Source organism: Agelaius phoeniceus, chromosome 18 (assembly GCF_051311805.1).
Source record: "Agelaius phoeniceus isolate bAgePho1 chromosome 18, bAgePho1.hap1, whole genome shotgun sequence".
Lineage (NCBI taxonomy): Eukaryota > Metazoa > Chordata > Aves > Passeriformes > Icteridae > Agelaius > Agelaius phoeniceus.
The window spans coordinates 8,946,142-8,971,468 of record NC_135282.1 but is presented as its reverse complement, the minus strand read 5'-3'; the positions used below and the strand labels follow the sequence as shown (position 1 = coordinate 8,971,468).

The window sequence follows — 25,327 nt, the reverse complement described above, 5'->3', positions numbered from 1 at the left end:
TCCAATTCTGCAGTCTTTTCTGCAATCTTTCAGGAAGATTAGTTAATGTTATATTTATAGCAAAAAAAAAAAAAAAATTAGCCTGAAATGACACAAAACCTATTTCAAATTAGGCATAATTATTATTGCTACATAAACACTTTTGAAATGGTGCATATCCAAAGGATCTATAGTGACAAGAACTTTATAAAAATAAACAGAGAAACCAACACCCCCCTCAACCAACAACAAACATTTTCTTCAAATCAAGAGTGCACCCTCCAACCCTTAAATCCTCATGTCAGATTTATATATGGAATACTTTAAACACAAGCTGAGGTTAACCTGAACTCAGGTTTTGTGACATCTTCCAGGCCAGATTTCTTTATGTGCAGACTGCACTTCTGTTTACAAGCGCAATTATCCCCTACAGAACCCTCACTGTGCAGGTTGATTTGGTGTTACACACATGTAACTCAGACACAGGATTTACTAATCTGGCAGAATTCTAAGGTGACATTACCCCCCACGCTAGTGCTGCTGCTGTTTTTGACAGACATCATCTACTGTATCAGATGCTTAATTTATTAAATTGATACACACCAGGAACAGGCAGGAGACTCACAAGCACATTTAATCTGAGCACTCAGGCTGCAATGACGTGGATAAAACAAACAGCTTTTGCTCAAAGGAGCTGCCTCTCTTTTCCAGAAACTGGAATTGACCCCTACTTACGTCACTTAAGGGAATTAATCTTGCAGAAAATTAAGCTGATGTTGGTATGATCAGAAAAGCAGCAGGAAAACACGAGGGAGAAAGGTGGTTACGCACAGCCAGGACAGGGGAAGGTACGGAAAAACCTGGACCTTTCCATGGCTCCTTGCCATTAGATCAATGTGAAATCAAAGGTTACACACACAGTGTCAGCCACAAAGTAAACAGTAACAAAGCAGGTAACCCCAAGCTACGTTAACACCTTCAGGTTTTAGAAAGGAGACAAATCCATGGTCAATTCCTGAATTATCTCAAAACCAAATGCACTTTATAAGCAGCTGGTTTGCACCAGCTTGCTACAGAAGGAAGCCAATGGTTTGTAGCATTGCACTGTAACATTTCTGCAGCTAAACCTAGCAGTGAGATCACGATGAGAGGGAAAAGACAGGTCTGATGTGCAGGATGATTTCCACCTGTCCCCACGCTGCCATCAGACGCTGTGTGACTGCAGTGTGGTGGATGGATGAAGAAGTTGCCACCCCACTTCATCTCCACTGCTCATTACCTTCAAATCTCCCAGCATAACTGCGTGTTTAGTCACTTCCTAACCCAGTTCTGTCAAAATGATTCCCGTTAGAAAATCTGTGTTTCAGCTTAACTCAGATTATTTTTGACAGAACTTGTTTAGCGGATGACTATAAATGCAAGTACCAGAAGATCTGAGAACATTGTAACCTTTAGAGCTGGAGAGGAAATAGCGAGCAGTGGAGCCAGCTACCCCTGTTCCACGGCTGTGTTGCTGTGGGAGAAGCACATTAATCACTCCTATAGGTCTGATCTGTCAGCCTGCCTGAGCAGGGAAAGCTGTGTATTGAGGGTGGCATCTTTAAGGAAAATAAATCAGGAAATCTATAGATGACTTATTTTACAGCTTAAAATGTCAGGCTGGGGTTTAGTGTCCAGAAATTAAAATAATTCGTTATAACTGCCTGCAATTCTGTTGTATAATGAGAGGAAAAGGCAGATGCTGCTCAAAAGATATTAATAAATGTGACATTTCTGTGGAGCTAATGGATAAATACCAACCTCGCCTTCTTATCCTAAATTATCATAACAAGGCCTGAAAACTTACTTAATTGCTTTTTATGTATTACTGATGTGTACATGGTGTCTGTGTTTTTACTTGTTATGTGGCAAAAGAAGCGGGAAAACTACCACCAAAATTCAGCATCCAATTACCACCCCACAATCCACAACACTGACAGGAGCAGGACTTGATGTAGAGCTCTCCTTACCTTTTATTAACTGGCTTCTCATCCTTGTCATAGGGCCGTATGAACCATTTCCCAATTCTTACAAAGTTTTTATCCATCAGGCATCTACAAAACAATTACAGCAACAATTACTAGTTACATCTAACAGTGTAATTAAAGGGAGTCTTTGAAGACAGTGATTCTGAGGGATTAGGCAGCTGAATTTCAATCAGACTGAAATAAAAGTTTGTAGGTTTTGGGTTCCACTTTTTTTGTTTTTCCACATCAGTCATAGAAAATCCCTGCCCCATGTCATGATGTTGTCACCAATGCTGAACTTCACACATGCATTTTCCCCTCATCTTTGCCACAATCTTTTCCACTCTGTGCTACTCTTTTTGCTGACTGATTCCTCATTCTACTTTTCACAATCCTCTTCTTGAACAAAAGCCATTCATTAGTACTGATTCTTTTCTATCCAGTCTTTCAGATTTCAGATGATAAAGAATATGCATTCCCTTATTTGTGGCACGTAAATGGTCAGTATAGGAATGACAGAAAATTGCATTAAGGAAATATTAACAAGGATTCAATTTCCCTTCACATAATCCCCAGCACGATTTCAGGTGCTGAAACTCCCACAATTACTGCTCCCTCTGTTAGAAACCTCACTTCATCAAATATACTCCTACATCACCAAAATTAGAGCAATAAGTTCCATTTTCTGTGGTCCCTTTGAAAGTCCATAGTTTCTTTTTAGTAACTGCATATTCTTCTTAAAAAAAAACCCCAACAGCGAGGACTCAAAGTGATCAATACCCAATTTAAATGGACAAGTTAGGGAGTGCCTGGTGCCTTTCTAAATCCACCTGTGCAGATGAATCACAGGAGCAATTTGCCAACCCTGAGTATGCCTCATACATTAAACATGTACACTCGAACATGCTGCCCAAGGGACCACACACAGAAATTCATAATTAAGGCATATTTTTCAGTAAGGTAAATAATATGCTTCAAAAATTCTGTAAAACTGGTTATTTGTTGCTTGTGGTTTATACACCATTACAAGTAATATGCAAGCCTTGCCCATACATTTCACATCTATTCAGTATTTTTAATTCAGATGAAAGAATTGGATTTTTCCCCTCTTCTAAGTTTTCCAATAGTTTATTTCTATAGCAGCTGCTAGAGATTAGCCAAAACAAAGGGGAAAAAAACCTAAAAATCACATGAAACTTTCTGGGCAAGTACATTCTGCAAGGTTCAAAAAGCTGTGTGATCTACACTTCAAAGCATACCTAGAAGACACAGGAAATGGACGACTGACAACGTAAATACTAATATGCTCCTAATTTTTCTGTATAAACTTGGCAGGACTTTCTAAAGTTAAAGCTGAAGAAAATTCTACCAGCACTTTCTCAATTAAAGCAAAAATAATCCACTTCAGTTGAATAACCAATATCTTAAACTGACTACAAAAGCTGAGGCAGCAGAGATCTAAAGACATTAACAGAGGTGGAGAAAAAAAAGCTTCAGCAACTATTTCCCTAGGAAATATTTGCTATCAGAGAGTCTGTCAGTGCCAGCATGTTTTATACAAACAAAAGGAAGTCTGTGAAGTTTACATCAGATCCCTAAAGAAAATAATCTGTAGTAGCAAAAAAATGTAATAAACTCTTCCCATCACACACACTTCAATGCCACATTGCTGTGTCTCACCACAGCAGGTTTAACTGCCTCAAGCTAATGCTGCTTTCCTGGAAAAAAAGTCTTCATGGGAAGATTTGTCCTTAAAAATCAGTCAACCCTCCATGCTAAACTAAATCATGGGTTATTTAAGGAATAATCCCATATAAAATCAGAGCCATGCCTGCAGCGGTGTGGATCTCAGATGCGGCCGGGTGGGCAGTTCACAATAGTATAGTTATTTTTGCTGTATAAGCACTAAAGGTAACCAGTCTTTCATAGTGAGCTGCAACAATGGACTTGTGACAAAAAAAAACCCCTAATACATGGTCATAAAAAGCAGTTAGTTAATGATATAAGGACATGAAACACCCTGCAGGTCCTGGCTTCTCTCCCCCCTCAGGGCTGGGCGATCCCTCCCTCAGCAGCGCAGCTGTTCCAGCACTTCACTGGCGCCTGACCTCCTGTATTTCTGATTTTTCCATGAAAAAATGACCTGCCAAGGGCACACCAATCGTTATGAAACAACACCGTAATATTTTGACTACTCATCCCTCAAATCTTGTAATGTTTTCTATACTGCCAATTAACATAATCTGAGCATTAGTGTGCGTGGGAAGGGCGGGGGGAATTAAAAAAAAATAACACACAATCAGTTGTGTAAAGGCCATTTTTCTTGCCTTTGCCAGAGTTAGGTCAAAATTGTCCCCACAGATCGCTCGGGCTCCTCCGTGAGGGGCCGCCCCCCCCCTCACGGCTCCTCCTCCCACCATTTCCTTCCCGCGACGGCCGATCCCCCTCAGCCTCCAGCAAAATAAACACAAAATAAACCCCAAACCCTGCAAAACCGCAACCGCCGGCACCACCCGGCACTGATGGGCCAGAAACGGATCCGAGCCTTCTGCTGTATTAATGGGGCTTTTCCTAAACACCGGGGAAAATAGGACTTTAAAGTGCAATTTAATAAAGCCTGCACACATGTTGCTATTACTTTAAATGAAGTAATTATTATGTTAAGTTCAGATTTAGTATGGCAGGCCAATTAAAAATAATAAATAAAAAGTGAATAACTTGAATTAAATTCAACTATGAAAGTGTAAAAACTGTAGTCAGCAGAGCAGCGAGAAGATGCTCATATCCAAGGCTGGGACTGCAGCAGGAGTTGTATCAGCTTATCATGACATGAATTATATCAGCTTATCATAACATTAATTATATCAGCTTATCATAACATCAATCATATCATCTTATCACAACATTAATCATATCAGCTTATCGTGACATGAATTGTTTCAGTTTATCAGGACATGAACTGAGGCTGTCAGCAAACACCTGAGGTGTGTTCACCAGCTACTGCTGGAAGAAAAAGACTTTCCAGTCACAGCTGGACAGAACAGTTCTGCTGACTCTGCCAAATGATTTCAATTAAGTTATATATTAAAAAAAAAAAATTTATTTCACAAGTTTAAAGAGGTCCAAAGAATAAAATTAGTCGCTTTACACTTTAAAAGTCAGCTGGCTGGGTACCACAGATTAATAAAGACATATCAAATTAATTTTCCCTTTTATATTATACAGTTGCAAAAGAACTAATGAACATTCTAGACTTGGAATTTAATTTTTATACTTTCATTCTAAGTACCCTACAAGTTTTATAAAAATCCCCTCAAGAGACTGATGGGATAGAAAACAGGGAATACAACAACTAATCCTTGTACCTGGGGATATGCACACAGGTAACTCAGTCACCCCATGGAAACACAGCCTTGGGAACATAATGCAAACCTCATTACCAGTAAATCTACATCAAAGCAAACAGGACACTAAATGAGACAAGATGAAAGTGTTCTCCATTTGCTTATTTTCTGAAAGAAAAAATATCCAAGGCTGCATTCTACAAAATTACTGCAACACAAAGGTGCATTCTATTTTGTTGTTGTTATTATTATTATTATTATAACCTCAGAGAAAGTGGGAATAGTCTAATAACATTTAATTGTAAGAAGATATCCAGATTTGTAAGAACTAGGATGTAATACAGGAAGGTGATGATGACCTGAAGAACTGCAGAAACAGAAAGAAGAAAATTATATAGCCCAAGATGCCATGTCCCACTCAGTGGGCCTAGAGAACAAGGTAATCTTAAAAGGTGATAGCTGGATTAAGAAGAAAAAGGGCGTAAGTGATTAACTAATCACAGAATAACTCTGCAGTCAAATCATATATATAAAGAAAATATATATATGGCTCATGAGAGCAAGGAACTGTTAAGCTTCACTCTGAATATTGTGCACAAATGTAGTCAAATTTTAACATTCATGAAACCAGGACAATTGAGAGAAGAGAGTTAAGAGCTTTTAAGATATGTATCATTTAACCTCATCAAGGCACTGAAGGTCAGATACAATTACACTCTCTAAGCACTTGCAGAAGGTGAAAACTCCCTCTTCTTTGCTTTTAAAACAGCACCTTAGCGAAAATCCGAGCAGAAATATGTATCAACATTATTGTTTGTATGAGTGTTTAATTTGTTTGCACAGCATTTTATGATAAATTACCAGTCAATGACTTAACAGATTCATCTCTATCCTGTTCTCTTGGATTCAAAGTCTAACTCTAAAAAATGTAGTTTAAGATCCATAATAAGATAATTGCTCTGGATGTATCCTGTATGATTTTAAGTATCCAAATGAAATATTTGAGAGCACTAGAGTTTTTCTTACCTTTCCAGAAGATTATGAATTGCTTTGAAGAGCAGGGTCCTACACTCATAGGAAAGTCCATTCTCCCAGAATCCTTCTTCCACCACTACAAAAACACAAAATGTCAATATGCTCAGAACAGGGAAATACAAACATTTATCCAAAACATATCTTCAACAGCTTTAATTTTCAAAGTAGCATGTTTCATTAAACTATTTCAACTATTACCTATATCACCGGAGCAGCTTTAATCTTTACTTGCCGAAGACGCAGCCTTTGAATTAAAAAAAAAAAAAAAAAAAAAAAAAAAAAAAAAAGAAAAAGAAAAAAAAAAGAAGAAGCAGCAAACACAAAAGCATAAAAGAAAACCCATTTGTTTGTAGCATTCCGTATTCAAGTACAGGGGTGAGGAATGCACGATCATTCTTTGCCACCACTGCTGAGAGATCCTTTAAAACTTAACCACAGATGCCGACAATCAAGAAACAAAGTGAATCATTAAAGGTGTAAAATCAATTTACATAACTGAAACAACATGAAACAACTCCCCTGAACCTCTCGCTGTCACACTCAAGTGCAATTCCTCCATTGTACTGACTTCAACTATTGCAGTTTTAGCAATACACAGCAGATTTTATACCAAAATAAAAACTGCACACTCAGTACTGAACTGCAGAGATTTCAGAGTTTAAAAATGTAAGTCTAATTATCTCTCCGAGTAGAATGCAGCCTGAATTAGTCACCTGAAGGACAGACAACCCTCAGGAATATCTGCTGTCCTTACTCGTGGCTTTTGGGTGCTAAAACTACCAGGAGTAGCACTATTTCTGGTATGCCTGTACCGGATTCTAAATCTTACTCAGCCAGAAGAAGCAGAGTGAAAACAGATGATGAAACAACTTTTTCAAGGAGTAAGAATTCGTTAATTGTCTGAGTTCTGTCATTTCAATTTCACAAGAGTAGTCGGCAAATCTTTAAAAGTGCAAACATAAAATTCTACTGCACCTTGAAAGCGCTGAATACTTCACACCCCTCCCTGGCCAATTTGCAGGACGAGACCTCCCAGCAGCGCGTCTATCGCTCAGAGATGATTATCTCAGCATAGTTTACAACCATGTTTAAAGGCAAGCTTCTAAGGAGTTAGTGCTCCATGGAAAATACCAATATTGTCAGCAGCCTTCAAAGCCTCGAGCCACTGTTCTGCTGCTTCGGCAGGAGCTGTAACTCACACACTCAGACAAGAAAAGGAATATTTTTTGTATGTGCAATGTTGTGATATGTTAATGTCGGTAACAGAGCCTCTCTCTTCGTGCAGAATGGAAAAAGCCGGGTTTTAGTACCTAAAATCACCTTATCTGACAGCACAGGACTTGCCGGGAGAATGGAGACACAGACCCGTGCCCCTGGGCACAAGCAGCAGCCAAGGAGCTTTTCCTAAGAAACCACTGCAGGCCCTTTAATGCTTGCCAGCCTCGCTGACACCGAGGATGTAATGGGCCACGGCTATTTACTGCACAGAACTCTGCTTTCATGGGTAAAACACTGTGCTTAAGGGACTCAGAACCCCCGTGCATGGTCAGAGCTATTGATGTATGAATTCTCAACAGCTCAGAACTACTGAAGCCCCAGAAGCTGCGAGGCAGGTCGAGTCTTGCACTTAAAAATTTCATAATCCTCAAATATATGAAAAGCAACAGATTAGTTACACTATGAGAGATCACACCTGCATGAAAATTCAGTATTTAAATTAAAAAATCAAATTTTTTGACAACATCATGAAGTTAACAGAACCTGTAAAAGTCAAAATAAATTCACTAGGCTGTACTGCCAGTACTGCCCCTGCTTTAGGAACTTAATCCAAAATAGGGGAGACAAGAATCAAGTCTGATTTTACAGGAAAGTTCCCACCACCAGTTCTGAAGTTCTCAATCCTAACTCCCTACCTACTCCTAGGTATACACAACAGACTAACAGGACCCTGCCACAGCTTATATCATCTCTCAGAACTATTTTCTGCAATTATAATTTTGCCATTTCAGAAGAATTCAGATCAGATCACGCTGCTTTACTGCTACACTGAATGTAATATTCTGTAGAGCTGGGATAATTTTAATCCCGAATTCTTTTGTGTCTGGACATCACCTGTATTCTTTTTCCCTGCTCAGTTTCCCTGGGCTAGCCCAGCCTGTTATTCCTCCACAATCCCAGACATGAAAGCACTACACATCCCAGCAGGAGGGACTGCATGAGGGAATGGAAACTGGCAGCACTCCCCCTCCCTACCCACCACCACAGCTGCATCCATGGCTGTCCTGCACTCAGCAGAGCAAATGCTTGAGAGGAAGGTGTCCAGCATCCTAGGAAAAGCAGGGAAAAGCAATGTTAACCTTGCAGCTAAGTGCCAAGGGTCAAGTGTGCCATGAGGTCAGACTGGCTGAGGAGCAGCAGTGGAGTGGGACAGGGAAAAGGGGGAAAACTGGAGTGGTATCAACCCTCAATATTGTAATTTTCCAAACTGCCTTTCTTAGTACACAGAATTCACATAAATTATATATGAAATGGAAATAAAATTACTTCCCTATTAAATTTAACTTTAAGTGTATCATAGGACATTGCCATAACCATTTTCCTATAATAAATAATGCCTTTAATTCCCAGCTATATTAAAGCACTATACTTATTGTAATTATCTCTAATGCTTCTTTATCCTACTAAAAAAGTACATCTTACAATTAAGAGCATGTACATATGTCTGATGCCATAATAACAAGGAGGAAAAATTTGAAGTGCAGCATTTCACTTTCTCTCTGCTCTTTGACTCCCTGATCCAGACTCCACAAGAAAAGTGTTAAAATGACTGGAGCAAGTTACAACTTCAGGATGCATATGGTGACCAATAAAAAAGCTTGGCAAAACACTACAAGTTAGACTATCCCTGTAAATTCCAAAGTTCCTGACACTTATTATTTAACTAGACTTTAGATTTTGAAGATTATTTTAAATTCCTTAGAGGAAATTGAAGCCTAGGAAATAGTCTCTGTCTCTCTACATGATGATTTCTAATGCTTTTAATACTCAAAACGTTCAGCTCCAGCCCCCTCAGCTTTCCCATGCTCCTGATAGCATTTCCAGGCACAGCCAGCAGAACACAGGTGCTGTGCAGGTTCAAAACTTGGGAACACCTCTGGCCTGTCCTGGAGGCATTTCTGTTACTTCAGTTGAACTATTTCTCTTTAGACCCAACAAATGCAACACTGAACAACAGGTGTGAAAGGCATCTTCCAAAACAGAGAACTTCTAGGAGAACAATCAAGGACAGATGGAATGTTTTAGTGAGGGAAAGCACAACAGAGCACAATTTTCCTCCACGGAAGTCAGAGCAGACGACGAGTTTGGAGAGGCAGCAAAGCAGAGGGGACAAACTGTGGGTCCCTGCTTGCCAGGCCATGGGGAGACAAAGCCATGGCTGATGTGACCCCTGTTTGCAGCAATCCCATCCTGGGCAGGGGTCAGGCTGGGTGACCTCCAGGAGCCCAAGCTCCTTCTCACCACAGTGATCTGTCAGGTGACTGCTCCTCCACTGGGACGGGTTTATGCACACATGTGCTATAGCTCTGTGTATAAATCCATATATTCCTCTATATGTTAACTACTCTATTCAGGCTTCTGTACACTCTGGAGAAGGATAACACCTGGGAGAAGCTTTTACTTTAACAGGCAGCTCATCCCCTTGTCACGGCTCTGCAACAGAGGGTGAACTTCACCAAGTCATTTCTCCCAAGTTGCTTCTCCCAAGAGAAGCAACTGCTTTCCTGTAGTTATGTTTTGTTATTTTTTTAAATGAAATCATCTCCCAAAATAAACCACTAAGTCTATTTATATTCTGTCTCTAAAAATCTGGATTCTCAGGGAAAAAAAACTATCAAGAATAGCAGAAAATCCAGGACAAGAAAAACGTGTATCTGACACTTATAATGGATAACAGTGGAAGTGTTAATCTCACTGCTGGTGTTCAAACAGAAAGGGAATTAATCAACAGTCTTAATATATAAAGTTTTTAGGCATTTGTTATGATTTTGTTTTCATAGGTTCAAAAAATGAATAAAACGTTTGCGCTGATTTTTATGTTTATTCTTGCAGATCAGATGTTAAAAGAATGAAAGACAACTACAATAATTTAGACTTACACGGGAAATTTATAATTTAAACATACATTAATGAGCAGATTAGTTGGCTTGGAATCTTTTTTATTTTCAAGTCAGAGATATTAAGGTCTTCAAAGTGTCCAACAATTTTTATGAAGCCAGCCATGTTCTCAAAAAAAAAAAAAAAAAAAAAAAGATCCATTATAAAAATTTCAAGGAGAGAAGTCATAGCAAAATATCAAAGCAAATACTTCAATAATTTTAGGTCTCCCAGCAGAGATACTGGAAAGATAATAAGATCTCTGTTCTGCTTCAGTGGCCAAACTGACATATTTTACTTAAAAGAAATATAGGAAGGAAGGAGAGGAGGCAAGTCGAGGCTGTGTTGGCGCTGCAGAGACAGTTATACCTTTAAGAAATCCAGCCACCCACATTTTAATAATTCAGGTCACACTGCCTTGTGCAGTTTAAAAGCAGAATTAGTTTCAAAGAATACATATTTCCTCAGAGCTATGTTACATATTTCCTTTTAATGTATCATATTGCAGCAACAGCTGAAATGAACGTCTAGACATCAAAAACAAGGCTTTATTCCCACCTACTGCTTTTTTACCTCAGGCATCAGAGCTAATGAAACCCATTATCCAGAACACTGCCCTCAGTTACCACATTGGCCACTGCAAATATGAAAAAACACTCTGGGACGGCACCAGTTATTCAGCCATTAAAATTACTGAAAATCAATTTCTTGCTGCACACTGCAGAAATACTGATAGATTAAAGCAGGACACATGGGACAAGGAGATTACTTCCAGGGAAGATTACTGTGTCAAACTGCTGAGGACAGGGACTTACTCAGCTCCTCAAGATTCGCATTCAGAGCAGCACATGCTCCTTCCTAGCCTTTGATATTTTGCTTCCTTGTTGCCATGAAATATGAAGGTTTTTTCAATGTTTTAAAAACACATGGCTAAACAACTCCCACAAAATCAGACATAAAATTACTAAAAGCAAGCATTTAATTTTTCATCTGTATTTTTATAAGCGTACCCTTAAAACAATATTTCAAAAACCAACGAGCATTTTGAAGCATCATTTCTCCTAAAAAATTGAGTTAAGAGAGTAACAACACAATGCAATGGTACATTAATTCTGAAAAACTATATTATACCCATAAAAATCCAATTAAAGACAACGCCATTGATCGATCATTGCTATACTGCCATTGATCACCTTGTAAAATCTGTGTTTGAAGTCATTAGTGATTAAATTGACTTATTACTAAATCAGAGTCAACCCACTTAGAGATCTAATTTCCTTGTGCTGGTTATGATCGTAGGGAAATTGTGCTGCTCACTTGTACAGGCCTGAGAATCCATCTTGGCTCTCTTCCCCAAGTCAGCTCCTCACAAAATGAACCAAAACACTGCAAATGCTCCCCAGAATGATTCATTTGTGTTGTTCTATTTCCAAACACAGGGAATATTCACTGGACACGCACAGAAGCGTTTCCAATCCGTATCCTCCCAAGGTATCCTTAACAGCTTCCAGGAAAATCAGAATATTAATGGAGACATGGCTGGAGATTGCTGCTCAGGCACGGCCCAAGTTTGCATCTCAATGCACCGCAATTTTCGATATAAAAACCAACACTTGCAAGCAGAGTTGACTATGAAACTAAAATTGTTGCACTTCAGAAGGATAAATAAAACCTTCAAAGGCAACAGCTGTTGAATATCACAGGAATACTCCGAGGCTTTAATTGTTGCGCATTGAAACAGAAATTAGCATAATAGCTATTTATTGAAAAACAGATGGTAGGTAACTATCTGCACTTAGATTGTGTTAGCACTACTTAAAGTAATACTTTTATCGCTTCCCCAGTCCCGGTAGGTACAGAGTTGTTTTTTATAAAATATACATTAAATGTTACATCCTCTCCCTGGCCCACACACTCACATTCCTGAGCTCCCGCACGGCCTCTCCTGCCTTTCACCGGAGCACACCACAGCCAGATCTTCACAGGGAAGGTTTCTCAGCAGCTTGGTTAACCAAAATTATTATCTATGAAATCAGAACGAGCATTTCTCTGCAATTACAGCTCAAGTCTGCTCTCTCTGTAGGAATGCAGATGAGCTGTGCAGAGAGCTGAGCTGCTCGCTCCTGAGACAGGACAGATTCCAAATCAAACCATGGGTTTGCCGTGTGGTTTTTGTTTTGAATGCTTTCTACAATCACCAGAAAGAGTAAAAGGAAAAGAAATAAGGCACACAATTTTATGTGGTTTACACAGTTTCCCAAAGCAAAGCAGGAAGTTGTATGCAATGGGAAACCTGCTCTCGCATGCCAGAAAATCCCTCCAATCCCTGATTTACGCTGCTTCATTTGTCCCACCATGTGTTTGTGTTAAGCAGGCTTATTTCCAAGGCACTTTATATTTCTTTGCAGAGGTATTTCCTATAAATGAAAAGCATAACCTGACCACAGTGAAAAGGCACTAAAGGTTTGGGGAGATTTTCACCATAATTTCCTAAAATGTACCAGGCTAAGGATACTAGTAGAAAAGAAGTATTTTCTTAACTTTACTCCCTGGAGTTTCTAGAATTTCCTCTCACATTTCTGAACTTTTCATTTTCCATCACGTGTTCAACTCTTTGGAATAAAGACATTAAAGGTAGTTTGTCAGAAGAAAATAAAAGCAACCCAAAAAACTTTGAAGGAAAATACAATTTTCAAAAGTATACTGTGCTTTCCTAATCCCAGAAACAATCTGTACTCTCCAAACTTGATTTGCTCTCTTCTTTCCCCTTCCAAATCACCCAAGTTTTCTCCATTCCCATTTCCAGTGACCACCTGGGCCTTGCAGCCAGTGTGACCCTCAATTCCACACATCAGCTGCAACCCCTACTTCTGCCTTTTGACCTCCCCAGGTTCAAAGATATGGAATTCCTGCAGTGCCTGTGCAGCAGGGAGACCTTCCTCAGCACCATCAATGCGATGAGGAGGACTTGTATTTTTCCTCTCTAAACACAACTGGTGTTTACTAGCACTGATGGGACACTGACTGCATTCCCTGTTCCCAGAGCTCTGCTGAAGGTAACGGAATGTACCAGGGCAGCGAGTCTCTCCGGAGAAATCAGAGCGAGTCCAGCCATCCCCGTTTCCTCAGAACAAGCCCGAGTTCAGGGCTTGTTCTGAGGAAAAATGCCGTCCCTATTAATCCCTACTTGGAAAGCGAAAGGAACCCGGAGTCTTCCCTCACTTCCCAAGCATGCAGGACGTCACTGCTGGAGCACAGCTCAGTTCGGAGCGCGGCAGCGGGCTGAGCCCTCCCTGCCCTTCCACACGGCTTCGCCTCAGAAACGCCCGCACGGCTCCAGACAGGCGATTCCGCTCAGACCCTGCAGCCCTGGCCCGCCCCGCTCCCATTCCCATTCCCACTCCCACTCCCACCCCGCCCTCTGGCCGTGCCTCCCGGTCATCCACCCCCACACCCACAGGGAGCTGCGGCGGCACGCCAGGGCGATCCCAGGAGCTCCCTCGGCCAAGGGAACATGGATGCGAGTCGCTGCCGTGCCCAAGGGGACATGGACACGAGTCACCACCGTGCTCAAGGGACATGGACACGAGTCGCTGCCGTGCCCAAGGGGACATGGACACGAGTCACCGCCGTGCCCAAGGGGGCCGCCGAGGGGCACGGCCCCGGCCCCGCCATGAGTCTCCATCCTCACCCCGCAGCAAGGCAGCCCGGGCAGCATTCCTCGCTGCCTCACGGCTGCTGCGTGCCACAGCCTTTAATCGATATGTTAGGAGGACAGCTGGAGGAAAGACGAGATCTCCAACACATCCAAGGAGACATTTCTGGAGAAATCCCGGGTGTAACGTGCCCAGTCTCCCCAGGCCCCGGAGCTCTGCTTCCACCCAGCTGAGCTCTGCTCTGTGGAACAAGAACTGGCGGTATTTCCACCTCAGCTGTACACTGACTTAACCAAGTCAACATTTGGGTTTCCATCAGTTCAAATTTAAGTTCACCCTTCTGCATAAAAATTAAGAATTGTGCTTATTTTTCCTCAGTTCACATCTGCTTTTGGTCCTGTATCACTAATTGCGGCCCCCAGGCTCCTATTTTCTTCTTTTTTTTTTCCTCCAACCTAATGGTTATAGAAATAACAATTTTCATTAGAAAATCTTATTTTCCTTAATTTACTTGTAATGCTATATTGTGAGAAAACAAGATCTGGACTTAAGTAAGGGATACAGGAAGTATTTTTAGAGCAGTTTCCGGTGTTAAATACACATCATGTTCCCCACACAAAATAGCCAAAGGTTGTATGTGTGAACTACACTAATTCCATTATACATGGAACATATTAGATAAATCCTCCTTCATGTTACTGTTTGAAAATAGGAAAATATGTGAATAAATATATTCTTTTTCTAGGTTGTACATACTTTCAAGGTAATGTTTTAAAGCTTTTTTTACTACTTGTTTTCCTACCTCCCTGCTGGAATTCATTATATTTTACTCAGGAATAAACAACAAAATGGATCATTTGTATACTTAAAACTTGCTGCAGCAAAAGCTGAAGGACGCAAAAAACCTAAACCCCAACCAACAATCCCCAAAAATACAAAAGAAAGAGTTAGCAGCAGGCAAACCCAAATTTAATATTGCTGGCAGGTTTTTTGAGTAGCAAAGTTAAGCAAAGGTCCCTTCCAATCCAAACCATAACATGATCCTGTAGGTCTTTCCAAACATGACTTTCAGCTTGGGATTTTTATCAATTAGGGAATAAATTTCAGCTTACAAGGTTTATATTCTTCAGAAACAGAGGGTGAGGCTTGAGCAATAGCCAACATCAGCACAAAAATGGTTATGGTCAGACCTGATGCTTGCAAATAAAATATTTGGAAAATATATTTTCAAAAGAAAATATTCTCAGTTTTGCAACCGTTTTTGGAAATAAAAAAAAATCCTGAAAATGCATCTTAAGTTGAGGTAAGAAGAACAGTGTAAAGGAAATATCTTTTTATAAATGTGCCAGTGAGAACCTTTTCCCTCATATCCATGTCTTTTTGGAGAGGCCAGGAGCCTTCCAAAACCACAGGCACAGAATAAAAACGCAGAACAGACTTCAAAGACAAAACAAGCATATTTTTGTCATTTTGTTTGTTCTTTACTCCCCATAAAACATGCCAAAATACTTTGTGCTCTTCTGTAAGCAAATGTTTACTGGAGTTTGCTGCTACTTGAACAGAAGCAAAAGCAAAATAACAGTTCTGTGTTGAGCTCTGCCAGTGAAGGGCCTGAACTGGAGGCAGCAGAATGTCAAGCAGGTTTTTAAGCAGGTTTTTAAATCTATTTTTGTCCTTTGATGAAACCAGCAGAGGGAGCTGGCTGGGACCCGGTCTGGGCTCTTCACCCAGGGGCTGCTTTTTCAATTAAGAAAAGGATCCAAGATCACACAAGCTAAAAATAAAACTTCAGGGAAAAAAAAAATCGACCACATGCAATAATAAACAAATTAGGAGGGAGCAGGTTTGGAGTGGGGACAGTGTAAGTGCTCCTTTTAAAATAAAACCCTCCATATGAAACAGCTTTGACAGCAGAGAAACTTCCTTGGAAAATAATCTGATCAAATGTGTGATCCCTTGGGAAAAGCTCTGGAAGATTCCTGAAATCCTGATGTCCATTACCTCTGCTGGCTGAACAGATACTTGCCCCAAACAGGTACCAAAAGCTCAGTGTAGGAAAACAACCCCTCCTTCTCCCCATCTCTAAGCAGGGACTACTGCAGATGCTCTTTCAGATGGGGATAGATAAACGATTTCTTCAGCATCACATTCTTATTTCTAATAGCATGTTTATTTACTCCTGTTTATAAACAGAAGGTATTACAGGGGAAAAATAATGAGGAAGACACAACATGGCATTGGGAATGGAAGAAACAAATTACTGAGGTCTGGAAAGCTGCTCTGAAATAGAGGAGTCCTTGGAATTCCACACAGTAATAAATTAAACTACAAGATTTTACAGACTGAGACTACCAAGTACTCAGCTTTTCTCATGATCTTTAAGGCTGAACATATATACAGCAATTATTAATTTAAAGCCAGACCTGTTCTGTAAGATCTCTCCTGTGAGAATTACTGCAAACAAGAACCCAATTGAGCAGGATTCCCTTGGGGATGAGCAGGCTCCCAGAGGAACACCCAGGAATAGAAAGTGGTGATTTAACTTTCTATTCAGTCAAAAAAAAGCACTGCAACTTCTGACTCCTCTGCACTTGGGACTCCTTCTAAAGATCACTTTTATAAAATTTGAGCCAACTGACCACATTTGACCACTACAAAAGAATTCCCCTTCCCAGGCATCCCCTGTGCTCACTGCTGGAGTTCTTTCCCATATCCATATTTCAGTAGGAGCCGTCTCCCTCACTGCTGGTTCTGCAATGCAAATGCAATATGTTGTTCACTTTACAGGCTGTTGCCATGGATATTAATGTGATGTCATAAATTGTTACATCTTCATTGCAGAAACAAAATGAAAGTGCTTGGAAGCAGGAGAAGAATAAGAACTTATCTAACCAAGCATATTTAAGAATAAGCAACTGTTGTACAAATCACAAAGAAAAAGAGGCACATAAATGTGTATTTTAATTTAGTGCTGTTGAATGTTTCTCTGTGTAAGTGCTTCCTAAAAGATTCCAAATTCCCTATTGAATTTTTTTACTGGACTGTTACCTGCACAGTGGGACCTCCTCAGCAACAGATGGAACAGCACTTGTGAAATTCAGCTTTTCACCATGGTTGGAAATATATTTTTCTGTTGGAAACATCAGTTTCTCAACTCTACTTTAAATTATCAGGCAGTGGCCAACCATCCAGGCAATGCCAACACATCTTGTCCCTGCTTTTCCTTTCATTCCAGAGAGCTTTTGACTGACCAATTCCATTCATGGCATATGGGCCATAGCAAGTACTTAATTTTCTAAAAATCAGGGTGTGGGTTGCCCTTAAAAATTATTACCAACAAGTATTCCTGAAGTTTTTCCTCTCCAAGGACTCCCGGAATCAACAGTAACAAAATGTTCCTCTGCCTTATTAAAACAGTAGCTAAGATTACAACAAGTTAATCTACTTTATCTGTAGATATACACACAGAGAAAAGAATGATTTAGCTTAGAGAAAAGCAGAATACAGTACAAAGCACACCCAGTGTTCACAGTCACAGAGGATTTCCCTCATTTTCAATTAGTCAAACTGTCTGGTTTAATCTTTTTCCCAAACAGTTTAGCTTTGCTGAGAGTGGATTTAACTAAGTCGAAAGACACACAGCAAGTGGGGAATGAATGGGCACCTCTGCTGACCTGCCAAGGAGTAACTGCCTGGGAATAGGGACAAACACATCCCCACTCCCTTCCACTGTCACCAAATGGACACCCAGAGGTGGAGCAGTACTTGGCCAAGGAAAATCCTGGTGCCATCTGACCCTCTCCAGACCATGGTGCCAGGAAACCCAGGCACTCCTCAGCTCCTGAGCATTTCCTTTGGCAGCTCCAACAGGGAAAAAAGCCTCACACCTGGCCTTCATTTCTGGGGTCTTGTGGCACTTCTAAGTCTACCCATTCAAAGGTGAGGAAGCCATCCTCTTACAGTGGTGAGGTGCTCCATTTCCAAACTCCCTTGAATTGCACATGGAATGGGATAGATGCACAGCCTTCCATTGAAATAGAGCATCCCACACCCCCACAGTTCAGACAACAGAACAGATCTCATCTTCAACAACCCAAGAGTATCTTCCCTGGTCTTGTCTGTGGCTTCCACTTCTGCATTCCATCTAACCAGGAGTCTTAACCTGTTCCTCCAAGTCTCTTACCCTTAACTCTCCATCAAAATTCATTAAATACCTTTTGTTCCTATGACCCCACCTATTTAGGGGAGGAGGAATACTCATCAAAAGACGTATTCACCATTCCAATATCTCCAAGACTTCAAAGGCTACTGAACAGCTGAACAAATAGAAAACAAAAATAAGTTTCTTGACATCTTCTTAAAAAGGTGTTCTGTAATTGCAGCTTTACTGGTTTGGGAGATGTTCAACGTTCTTGGCTAAACCTGTTTAATTCACTTGCTTATGAGAGCCCCTGCTGCCAGTAAAACCCAGTGAATAGTCCCCCTCCCAGTTTAGCCCAGTCCCTCTCACCAGCTGCATTTCTTGGTGATGGCACCAGTCCCACTGACTCCATGGCACTGGTGCATCAGGTGTTTTGGGACAATCTGAACAACTCAGGCAACACAGAGGTCACCTTTACTCTTAGTTTCAAATCCTATTTTTAATTCAGGAGCTTAAAGGGCAAAACATCCCCCAGTGACCCATCTATCCCTGCCCATCAGGAGAAGCCATTCCCTATGTCCTCTCCCTCCATCCCTTCTCCTAAGGCCCCCCCCCAGCTCTCCTGGAGCCCCTTTAGGCCCTGGAAGGCTGTTAAAAGGTTTTCAGAGAAGCCAAGGCTGCAGATCCCCATTAATTGCTGACTTCTGAAATACTTCTTGATTGGAACCATTTAATTCAATTCCCAGACCCAGTGGGTCCCTATTCTGGGGGAGCCACCCAACACAGAAACTCTGCCATGGCCCCTGCTCTGAGCAGTTAAGCAATAGCTGCTATGTGAGCAGTAATATTGAGAATTTATTGCCCTTGAAGGAATTGTCTCCTACAGTCCTACAGACTGAAAGTCCAGGGTCAAAGGGCAATAGAAGGTCAACGAGCCCTACAGGGCAGCCTGAACACACCATAGCACCAGGCTGGAACACCAGACACTGGGATCAGACAGGAGCAGGGGCAGCACAGGTGTTGCAAGAACACCTCTGGGATGCAACATGAAGGGCTTTCATCAAATTCCCCTCCCAGAGCACGCTCCTGAGCTGCATCCCACAGCTATCCAGGCAAAGCCACCGAAGAACAGTGCTCTGCACACAGCCCTCTGCTGTGAGCTTCTCTCTAAATCACGAGGGATCTGTGCATGTAGCCCAGGGGTTCACTGCACAGGAGAACACAAAATGCTATTTCTAAAATAAAAATAATTATAAATGGAGCTTTTATTAAAAAACCTAATTCTGTTTAAAAAGACAGCTATAAGAAGATTACAGCTCAGCCTACTTAATTTCCCCTAATATTTCAGTAAATAACAACCATCCATTTCTGCATTTCCATGAAAGCCCTTGGCTGTCATGCAGAGGAGCCACCCAGAGAAGTGAACTGGACTAAGACTGAGCTGGACTGCGGGGTGACCCCGTGAGCCCCACAGGGCTCTCGGTGTGCCCTGGGCACAGCCTGGCCTGGGCACAGCCTGCCCTGGGCACAACCTCCACTGGGCACAGCCTGCCCTGGGCACAACCTCCACTGGGTACAGCCTGCCCTGGGCACAGCCTGCCCTGGGCACAACCTCCACTGGGCACAGCCTGCCCTGGGCACAACCTGCCCTGGGCACAGCCTGCCCTAGGCACAGCCTCCACTGGGCACAGCCTGCCCTGGGCACAGCCTGCCCTGGGCACAGCCTGCCCTGAGCACAGCCTGCCCAGAACATTGGCACAGCCCCTGGACACCGTGGCAAGGAGCCAGCCCCTGCAGGACCCTGATTCAGTGTGACAGGGAACCCGCAGGATCGTTCCTGGTGGGGCGAGGAGGGAGGGATCTGCTGCCAGGCTGTGCCAGCTGCCATTTGGAGCCTGCAGTGGACATCAGCATTTTGCCTTTCTGTCAACAATTTTAGTGTCAAAAAGCAAGCACACACATGGCTCCATCCCCACAGAGTGCCTGCAACAACCACGGTTGTCCCTCGTGGAACAAAAATAAGCTGATTTTCCATCGCTGATACTTCTTGCACTTCAGAACGCCTACAGCCAAACCCAAATTGTCACCTACTTACCCCACAAGCAGCAAAACCAGACTTAACTGACTTTGTCACGCTAGGGATGTAAAAAACAACTCCTAACTACTGCAAACCATGGCTAAATACAAATCACAGCACTTGAGTTTCACTGCAAATTAACAGCGAAAAACCCCCCTGCCCCTGTGAAATCTCTCAGTGCCCTGGCAGCCCCACCCAGCTCCATCTCTCTGGGCCAAAGAATTGCACTCACTTGTAACATTTAAACATAATCCCACAGCAAATGAAGCTTCAATTGAAGATTACTAAAACTCTGGCTTTGCTTACTTGTCCCCTCTCAAGTAGAATATAAAACAGCTGGAAATATTTCCTCTTAGAAATGTGCTCCACTATATGTTCTTCATCCTGATAAAAGTTATCAAATACAACCAACAGATCAATGACTGATGCTACTGACAATTTATTTTCTTTTATGCTTCCCTTCTTGTTTATGTGATACCCCATGGCCTATAAGAAGCCTTTGCCTTCAAGCACAAAGCATCACAATAACTCCAGACATTATTTTGCTGGCATAAAACCCCAGCTACAATGCATTTAAATTTCCACAAAACACGTTTGGGTTGTTTAAAGAGGGTAGCAACAGGGAGATAATCCCAGTTTAATAACTCTGCATGTAATTGCTCTGAGCTACCATCTTAAGCTGTTTTACGTAAAACCCATGGCCTGGGTCACTCCTTGTGCCCCTTACCTTGGGAGCACAGTTTGTGTCCAGCTGCACCTCCCAACCCAGCTGTGCTCCATCCCCACCACCAGTGTCCTGCATCTCCCTGAGCTTTCTACATAATCATGGCAGAAATGGGCTCCCCTAAATTAATTCTCAGGATTTTGTAGAAAGTATCACATGAGGAACAAAATAAATCTTGATTTCTTCACATTTAATACCTAATATCTATGTTCTGTAGTGCTTTATTTTTATTTCATTGCAGCATTAGCACACCAAAATTATCAACATGCAGCTTCTTTCTACTAAAATTGCTAGAGAGGATTTAAAGTCTAAAGTAACTGCACTACCTCTGTTTTAGTTAAAAATACAAAAATAAAGGTCTCTACTGTTGGTACTTAACCTTTATCTCCAAAACTTAACTTTCAGCAATAACAGTGGTGAGTTCCACCTGGGCTATAAGAAAGGAATAAAAGTCAGATCAGTGGGAGTAATTCTAGAAAATTATTGGTATTTTTTATTTATGCAAAATAAAATCAATCAGGTCATGAAAACCTACCAGAACCTTAGTAGAAAATGCCTAAAGTTCATATGTTCAGGGAAGAGAAATAATTTCACCATGCATGAGAATCTTTTCCAAGACAGACCAGTAAGAGACAGACACATTATTTAACCAGTCCTTCACTTCTACTGGGGTATGTTTTGGCAAGTGATTCATACTGCAGTGGGGAAACGTGCCTGATGAGCAGTGTTTTACACCTAAAATTCTCCTCATTCCCAACAATTTCCCTATGAATTGTCAGCATATCTGTAAGGCAATAGATCCCTGTTCTCACTGCTGTCACTTTTGCATTTCACAGAAGTGGTCTGAATGTCTTTTCCTTGCCAAGACATCACCATTGGAATGCTGCATTTATTCTGCAGCTAAAATAAAATACACCCTACTCAACTTCCTTTTGGTCTCTCTATATTTTAAATGCATTTTCATGTGACATCAGGCACAAATTAGTCCAGAAGATTTCAAAGTTCCTGCATGTTGTCCCTTGCTCAGATTCCAGCAGTACTGGGCAGCTTCTCCTTGGCCCATCCACCCCAAACCCTGAAGTGCTCATTTCCAAGAGCTGAGCAGCCCAGGTGCCAGGGACTCCCTCCTGCAGCATCCCAGCACCATGTTTATTTGTAAATCAGCTAATTTTGGTGAAAGTTATACAATCAAATACACACAAGATTAGCTAAGAGGAAAAAACAAATTAACTTCTCGTTTGGCTTATTTTCAAACTCCAATTTAAGAAAGAAGTGGAAGTAACTGGCTTCATCCCACTGCTGTTTAATAAGCTCTTATTTTGGTGCATCAAAGGAACATAAGACTCTTGTATATACATATACAAATATATACTGAAAAGTCTTATACTCTACACCACCCTTTATAAACATTACATAAATTCATTATTCTAGAAAATATTATGGACAGCACCACAGATGCTTTTAAACACAATTTTAAAGAAAGTACTTAATGTAATAAGTACTTCTAATGCTAAGGCATCATCCAAACTCAGATATTCACATAAAACCAGTGAATGCTAGAACCTTGTCACTTGAAGATGTTCATTTATTTCTGGCTGGCTCCCCAGCAGATACCAGGATACATCTGAATCCAAGCAAGAGAACGGGAGGCAGGAAGCTCAGAAGCAATTTCAGATCTATGAAAATTGAAATATTACCTCAATACAACATTTTCACCCTGGGAGCTCCCTGCAGTAACTGTTGCTCTTTGGTGTGGTGTTTGTATCCAAGAATCATCTTCCATGATGCTGCTGCTGAGCAACCACTGACATCTCCACACTTGGATGTGCCTTAAAATCAAACCCACTGGATACAGCAACTGGGCAGCAGGAGCCAAACAGGGAATTGGACAGGGATGGTCAATGGGCAAAATAATGCTGGAAGGCAAGAGAACCAAGGCTGGTGTCCCTCTGCTCCTGAGGCAGCACAGGTTGGGGACATCACACCAGGCACCAGCAAAAAGTGGTGTCACACAAAGTGAGAACAGCAAAACAAACAGAAAAGATTCATGGAAGAGCAAAACAAAAGGCACTTGTGATTCTATCTGCAAGGTACAGCTCCCATCAGCATCTCCCAGTTTAACCCAGTTTAACTGGGGGCCATTTTGACAGCAAAATTACTCAGCAGAAAAAGCCCAAATGTGAGAGGAAGGGCTCAGGGTGAGCGCGCTGTCGGAGGGGCACATTTATCTCCTCATGACTGTTCAAGAGGGTTTGCTGTTCATGGATAAGTTATTTATAGCTCATCTGGGCAGCATCCACATCTTTAATTCTGTAGCAGCTTCCCTTGCCTTTTGAATTAAAAATTGAACTTTACTCTAACGGATTCTCAAGGGGAAAGCATTAAATGTGCCACATCCTGTTCTTTGTTTCAAAGCAGCAGTGTGAAATAATGTAAAGAGCTCACACAGCCCTGATGATTACTGCATATTTCATTACCACTCCAACACTCTTTGTCCCACTTAGAGCTGCCTACATGCCTTGGGCCATATGGAGCTGGTTAAGCAGGGCCTGTGATTACTACTTGGAAAAATCTACAACAATCATTCTCAGACAATTCTCAGCATTGTGATTATTTAACTTCCATTTTTTTAAACCAAAAAAAGTAATCGACCGTGTCTGGAATATAAGTGAGCCCCAATTTTTCAAAATTTATTAAAAGATGCAACTGATTATATAAATGACACACAACAAGTAAGTGAGCAGAGGTGCAATGGGCCGTACTTATTTTTGCCCATCATTTTGGGTAAGTTTGGGGAAATGTATGACTTCAAAGTCAGAAATGAGTGATCTTTTATAGCCAACACACATGGCTGGCAGGTGACACACATTATTTTGTTGTCTGTGCTGCCTAAAACTTCCAGACAGCTCAGTTTCACTGAATCACTTTTGGGCCTGTAACGTGGCCAATGTGAAATCCATGGATAAATTTGTGGCTAAAACAATTTCACCTGGAGCCTTACACAGAAGTGCCCAGTGACTCCCTCCCAGTGCCACCCCCGTGACTCTGCAGGCTCCAGACACAGCAGCATCTGCTCCTGCTCTCCAGACAAGCCCCTCTGCCAGATCCTCTATTCCCACTGTCCAGATATATTTAATTAATTACATCATGGTTGTGCAGCATCCAGGAAAGGGAGATGCTGTTAATAATGTAACCCCAGTTGACAATTCTATTTCAGTTTCCATGGACCTCTAAAGGCAATCATTCCATGGTGCTCATCCCCTGCAGGCTTGGAAAAGCTTTCCAGGGCAAGTTTCCAAAGGAGAGGCTTCCATGCTGCTCACACACACCTTGGCCAGAGAAAAGGACACATTTAGGGACACCTGTCAGCAGAAGAAGGGTGGGCTGATCTTTCTGAGGGCTGGCTAATTCCATAAATTAATCCTGATAATTCTCAGGATACACTGAAAGCACTCATCCACCCTCTTCAAGGAGAGCCCTGCCAGGGAGGTTTAGGCTGGATACTGGGAAAAGGCTATTCCCTCCAAAATCATCCAATCCCATTGAATCAATCATGAATTACATTGACATGGCCAGTGGTTTAATACCATCTACTCTGCTTCACAGCAGGTCCCTCACACGTCTTCAGTGACATTCTGTTACTTCATGGCTTATTCTACTCCCAGGATTATACTGGATACTGAAAAGCAAAAGTAAAGCATTTTATGCAGAAAAACAACACTTGCAGCATATGCAAAAGCTGGTTGCAGAGCAAGCCCAGAATTAGCTATACAGATATTTTTCCAAGTTTGACAGTTGAGCCTTCTGTGCTTGTCATGCATATGCCACATTAGAAAAATAATGTTCTTATGTAGTAGTGAACACATGTTTATTTAATGGCATCTGCCCAGAGGGATGAGATATTTGCTGGGAGCACTCACAGAACTGTTTCTCTCAACCCAAATCACGTTTGAAATATCTAGGTTAAAACCAATCTGGAATGGGTTGATTTCTGAAAAACAAGACCTTTTTAACTTTCAAGAATTCAAACCCAGGGTTTTTCTACACATAGCTGAATTTACTATGCAGGAAAATATCCCCATCTGAAAAGAGGGAGAGGAAATCAAATAAAAATATTTTAAATATTATAACATTTATAAACAGAAAATATGGTTTCAAAGAAAATACTAGGAAATTTTATTCTCTCTGTTCCCCACAAAACCACATTGTC

At 41.4% G+C, this 25,327-nt stretch overlaps 1 protein-coding gene across 1 annotated transcript in view; it reads right to left on the bottom strand.

The window, feature by feature from the left end:
- MED13L (mediator complex subunit 13L) overlaps nucleotides 1–25,327 on the bottom strand; it is a 169,343-nt gene that overhangs the window by 81,919 nt on the left and 62,097 nt on the right. The window contains exons 3-4 of the mRNA XM_054646098.2: nucleotides 6,356–6,440; nucleotides 1,989–2,072 (exon numbers count right to left, since the gene is read on the bottom strand). Of these exons, the coding sequence (XP_054502073.2) occupies nucleotides 1,989–2,072; nucleotides 6,356–6,440 (169 nt within the window). The remainder of the gene's footprint in view (nucleotides 1–1,988; nucleotides 2,073–6,355; nucleotides 6,441–25,327) is intronic.